Source organism: Nannospalax galili, unplaced genomic scaffold (assembly GCF_000622305.1).
Source record: "Nannospalax galili isolate Female #2095 unplaced genomic scaffold, S.galili_v1.0 scaffold1659, whole genome shotgun sequence".
Taxonomy (NCBI): domain Eukaryota; kingdom Metazoa; phylum Chordata; class Mammalia; order Rodentia; family Spalacidae; genus Nannospalax; species Nannospalax galili.
In genome coordinates, this window is record NW_008342925.1 from 408,279 (window position 1) to 414,005 (window position 5,727).

Sequence of the window (5,727 nt, forward strand, 5' to 3'; positions counted from 1 at the left end):
TTTGAGACAGGGTCTCCCTATAGCCCCAGCTGTCCTGGAACTCACTATGTAGACCAGGTTGGCCTTGAACTTGCAGAGATCTGTCTGCCTCTGCCTCCCAAGTGCTGGGACTATAGGCGTGCACCACCATGCCCGGCTGGTTTTGTTTTTTTAAATAAAAGTAAAACCTGCCTGGGTAGATAATTCAGTTGGTAAAGTGCTTACACCAGAAGCATGAACATCTCAGTTTCATTCCCAGAACCCATATAAAAACAAGATATGGTGATGAACGTTCATGATTCCAGCTCTAGATAGGCAAACATGGAAAATCAGGGGCTAGAAAGATGGCTCACCCGTAAGGGCATTGGCTGCTCTTGCAGAGGACCTGGGTTCAGTTCCTAGCACCCACATGACAGCTAACCATCTGTAATTCCAATTCCAGAGGATCTGACACCCTCTTCTGACCATGGGCATTGCATGACATGGGTACACTTACACACATGCAGGCAATACACTCATGCACATAAAATAAAAATAAAATATTTTTTAAGAAAAAGGAAAGTTAGCCAGCCTAGCGTACTTGGAAAATTTCAGGCTAGGGAGCGACCTTGTCTCAAAAATGCAAGGTGGATGACTCCTTAACAGCCAAGGTTGTCTCTGGCCTCCACATACATGAACGTAAGTGTGCACGCCCACCCACACACACATATACAGTATCACTCATTAATTTGAAAGATATAGGGACGGGTATGGCTCAGTAGACAGTGCTTGTTGTGAGTATATGAGTTTGAATTGCAGCCACATAAAAGTCGGGTATAGTGAAGACAGAAGAACCCTGAGGCTCACTAGTTAGGTAGACCGGAGTCATAGCTATGCGCTCAGTGAGAAGACCCTGCCTCAGGAAACAGCGTAAAGAACGACTGAGGAAGACACCTAGTGCCAACCTCTGGTGTCCATGTGCACACACAAACACACATAAAACAGAAGAAAATAATTGTGATCCATCATCTCACACCCAGGTTTAAAGCTACAGTTCCTTTTTATGAGCATGTATGTACACATGTATATAACTGTAATATTCATATATATACATATAAGAATAAACATGTTTTTAAAAAATTGGGGAAGAACTGGAGAGATGGCTCAGCAATTAAGTTTGTGCTGCTTTTGCAGAAGACCTGAGTTCCATTTCCAGCACCCACATCAGGCAGCTCACAACTGCCTGTAACTCCAGCTCCAGGGGATCTAACACCTTCTTCTGGCCTCCATGGGCATTGCACTCAGGTTCACATACACACCCTCCATATACACATAATTAAAAAAATTAGGGAAAGTGTATGTAGAATTTTGAATCCTGATACATTAGAGAACATTTTTTTTAGACGGGGGTGTCCCCGTATCCCCAACTGGCCTGGAATTTGCTATATACGCTTGTGAATCCAGGCTGGCCTGGATTTCACAAAGATTTGCCTGCCTCTGCCTCCCAAGTACTGGGATTAAAGGCATGCACCACCACACCTGGCCCTTACAGAGCATTTTGTAACATTGCAAAGTCATTTTTCATTCCATTCATCTTCAACTATGAATATCTGAGACAGGGTCTCAGGCAGCCCAGGCTGGCCTTGAACTCCTTAAGAAACCCCCAGCTTCTTGATCACTGGGTTTACAGGTGTGTACCATCACACCTTTCAAAAAAATTTAAAATATTTGTATAGTGTTCCATCCTATGACCACACCATTAAGATTGATTTGTTGGTTTAAATATTACTGCAGTAATAAACCCTCCCATCTATGCCTACATGTCTAAGAATCATCAGACAGGGTGGCGCACACCTTTAATCCCTGCACTTGGGAAAGAGAGACAGGCAGATCTCTGTGAGTTCAAGATCAGCCTGGTCTACATGGTGAGTTCTAGGTCAGCTGGGGCTACAGGGAGACCCTGTTTCAAAAAAGACCAAAAAAAAAAAAAAAGCATTAAACTGACAGTACTTTAGCTATGGCCAAATCCACTGCTCCACTCAGCATACAAAACAAACCATTCCCCCAGAGAGGGAGGGTGGGAAAGGGAGGGAGGAAGAGATTAGAAAGGAGATAGTCTCTTGGGTCAGAATGTACGAGTTCTTGGACTGGGAAGATGGCTCAGGGATAAAGGTGATTGCTGCTCAAGCCTGAAGATGTGTATTCAGATCCCCAGGACCCAGTGCAGCAGTAATGCTGGCATTTGTAATCCCAGTGCACCTACAGGAGATGGGAGGCAGATCATCCCCAGATGCTCTTAGGCCAGCTAGTCCAGTTTACCCAATGGCAAAGAGACCCTGTTTCAAAAATAACCTGGAACGTCACAGACCAACACCAGGAGGCTGTCCTCTGACCCCCACACATATGCTGTGGCATACATGCACTTGCATGCACACATACCACATACAGGCACAAACGTATAAAAGAGTAGGAGTTGCTAAGTGTCTGCTGCAGATTGCCAGATTGCTTCCGAAAGGTTGGTACCAATTTACATTTCCAGCAATAGCTTTGGAGAGCTGACATCTGATGCTTGAAGGGTTTTTCCTAGAAATTTTGACTTTGAGGTAGGCATGGTGGTGTCCACTTTTAATCCCAGCACTCAGGAAGCAGAGGCAGGTTATCTCTGTGAGTTGGAGGTCAACCTGGCTTACACAGTAAGTTCTAGGCCAGCTGGGGCTACACAGTGAGACTTTGTCTTTAAAAACCTAAAAACAACAACAACGACGACAACAAAAAACAAACAGAAAAACCAATCTCAGACTTTGTTCTCTCAGCAAGAGTGGGCCTGGAGATGTCTTGAGAGATGTCTCCCAGACTTCAGAAGGATTCTGACAGCAGGAGCAGGTTGGAGGAGCAGAGTGGGGGCTGACACCACAGCACTAGGAGAGACACTGAAACAGGGCAGTGCAGGGGCTGGGATCAGAGACCTGGTGAAGGTGGCTTTTGGTTTCTGTTGTAAGGGAATAGCCAGAGAGGGAGAACACTGTGAAAGGTTTCAGACAGAGGGTGTAGGGTATGGTTGTGCTGCCTCTGAAAGTGGAAGGAAGCTGGTACCAGGCCTGCAAGGAGCTCAGCTGGATTGTGTGTTTCAGGCATATCCTAAGGATGTGCCTGTCAGGGATGGGCTTGGGGCAGTGGAGGAGAAAGACATTCTTTCTGTTTAGTTCCTATTTGGCAGTGCTAGGGATGGAACCCTGGGCCTCTCACATGCTAGGGAAGTGCTCTGCCACTAGGAAGAAGTGTCCTTGTTTGAGGGCTTTGGGATCTAAGACCTCTTTTATGTTCCCGTTGGACCTGAGTGTCTTCACCACAAAGTGGGTGAAGAAAAGCTGAGTGGAGAAGGGAGGGGACTGTCAGAGTGGAACCCCCAGGTCCCTGCATGGGTCCTGGGTTTTGGCCCTGAGCCTCAGGGCTTGTCTGGGAAGCCCTGTGTAGGGAGCTGACCACAGGTGACCTGGCAGGTACAATGCCCAGGAGTATTACGACCGCATTCCTGAGCTTCGGCAGATCATCGAGCAGCTGAGCAGCGGCTTCTTCTCCCCCAAGCAGCCAGACCTGTTCAAGGACATTGTCAACATGCTCATGCACCATGACCGGTGAGACAGTGGCCCATGCTGCCCCACAGGCTGCCACCACAGGCACCCAGAGAGCCAACAGGGCTCAGGCAGGGTGGGAAGGATGTCCAGGGGTCCTGGGCAGTGTAGCCAGGGTCCTTGGCTAACAGCTTCATTCACTCCAGTTGTCCATTGCACTAGGACAGGTATGGCCCTTGATCTCACAGAGCTTCTGGCCTCTCCTTTCCTCCTCCAGGTTCAAAGTCTTTGCAGATTATGAAGAATACATTAAATGCCAGGAGAGAGTCAGCGAGCTGTACAAGGTGAGGGGTCCTGGGCCAGGGGCTGGCTGGCTGGGCTTTGGCCCTCCCTGGCTGTGGCAGAGTGAACTCAGACCCCTCTTCCTTCCCGTCTGTAGAACCCAAGAGAATGGACAAGGATGGTAATCCGAAACATAGCTACTTCGGGCAAGTTTTCCAGTGACCGCACCATCGCCCAGTATGCCCGGGAGATCTGGGGTGTAGAACCTTCTCACCAGCGCCTACCAGCTCCAGATGAGAAGATCTGAGCATCCCCATCAGACCCCATCTGCCCTTGAGTCCGTTTACAATCCCTGGGCCAGCTCCACACCTCCTCCAGAGGGTGGGCTCCTGGAGTTACATCTCTACACCCCACTCCCCCTTCTGGAACCTCTAGGTCCCAGTGTCCAGAGTGACAAAGGACACTGCCCCATTCCTTCCTGGGGCTCCCACACCCTCCTGTTCATGTATGGGGTCTGACCAAGTTCACCCACTCCCCAGTAAATTCTCTTTGGGAGCTTCCTTACTCTGCTCTCTGCTGGGAAATATTTTTAGCTGCGGGCGAGCTTAACAGCTGCTGCGCAATCATCTTCTTATTCCCCCCTCCCAGCCCGGCAGGTGCGTCTTCTGGGAGGGGGGGAGAGAAGGGCGGCCCATGGGCGGGGCCTGGGACTCAGTCCCTTTTCCGGCGTCGCCCTCCACGCCTCTCTTCCCAGTGCTGTGTCCATACTAGGTCAGTGGCCAGCTGAGCTGGCCGGGGGCGGGGCGTCCGCCTGGGTGGGGCCCACTGGGTCTGGAATTTGGGCTGATGCCTCTGTGACTACTGAGCATCCACGATGTTGGGGGCGGGACACAGGAGGGGGCGGGCACTGAGGGGGCTTGGCGCCTTCCTGGCCCCGCCCCACTGCGGCGTTTTAGGGTCTCTTAGCAGGTACATGCTAGCTCCAGAGGAGTGTTGGGGTGTGGGGCATTCACGGATCGTTTAGGCGAGGGCAGTGCCACCCCTACCCGATTCTGGGGAAACAGGCCTAGAAAGGGCCTGTTTCTGGGTCTCACATTACCAAGACCGAAGTGCAGCAGAGGTCCTGCCTTCCTCGCCCAAGGCAGGGAGGGGCAAGCCTAAGAGGGGGGGTTTGGGGCCCCTGGTTTCACAGTGAGTGTTTGAACCCAAACGGCCGGAAACTGTTACCCATTCCCTAAGCCAGCTCGTGGGGGACCCCAACTGCTTGTGGCTGCCCCTCCCAAGTTCCTCCTTGCTTGGGCCCAGGCCTGCAGACCTCCTGTCTCCAAGCTGCGGGGAGCCCTCCCACTGTTTGCAGATGCCCCCCTTTCCTCGGCCCGGGTGGGGAGCCCCCTCACCCCATCTCTAGACATCCAGGCTGGATCTCCAGGGAGCTGCGAGTTCGTTCATCCCTCTTCCCACTCAGGCTCCAAAAAAGCTCGCGTTCTGTCCAGGCCCCTCCCCCAGCCCATCCCGGGGACCCGCAGCCCCCACGGCCCCGACCTCCAGCAGCCCTGGGCCTCGGCCGCCCGCAGGAAGACGCAGCCCGGGGCTCGGGCTGGGTTAACCCCGTGGGAACGATTTGTATCGAAAACAGGAACCCGGGCCGGGGGGCTGGGCGGGGCGCCCCTTCCCCACCGCAGTCCGCTTCCTGCCCCTCCCGGCTTCCTTCGAGCGACACCCAAGTGGGCCGCGGGTGTGAGCTGGGGGAGGACTCCCTCCCCAAGGTGCCTGGGACCGGTGGCGCAGCCCCCCGCTCCGGGGCGGTGCGGCAGGGGACGGGTTAAGCCGCCGCAGGGCCGGGCGCGTGCGGGGCGAGAGGGGGAGTCCCCGGCGGAGGAGGCGCGCCCCGCTGCGCAGAGCGGGGCGCGGGGGC

At 52.9% G+C, this 5,727-nt stretch overlaps 2 protein-coding genes across 3 annotated transcripts in view; both read left to right on the forward strand.

Moving 5' to 3' along the window:
• Nucleotides 1-4,380, forward strand: part of Pygm (glycogen phosphorylase, muscle associated) — an 18,195-nt gene extending 13,815 nt beyond the window's left edge. Inside the window, exons 18-20 of the mRNA XM_008838912.3 lie at nt 3,459-3,593; nt 3,808-3,874; nt 3,970-4,380. Of these exons, the coding sequence (XP_008837134.1) occupies nt 3,459-3,593; nt 3,808-3,874; nt 3,970-4,119 (352 nt within the window). The 3' untranslated portion in view covers nt 4,120-4,380. The remainder of the gene's footprint in view (nt 1-3,458; nt 3,594-3,807; nt 3,875-3,969) is intronic.
• Nucleotides 4,381-4,733: 353 nt separating this feature from the next.
• Rasgrp2 (RAS guanyl releasing protein 2) overlaps nt 4,734-5,727 on the forward strand; it is a 21,300-nt gene continuing 20,306 nt past the window's right edge. The window contains exon 1 of one of the 2 annotated variants that reach the window (XM_029566362.1): nt 4,734-4,781. The gene's annotated coding sequence lies outside the window, so the exon portion shown is untranslated. Of the gene's footprint in view, nt 4,782-5,387; nt 5,579-5,727 lie in introns of those variants that run through there. The other variant, XM_017799607.2, reaches the window with a different exon arrangement.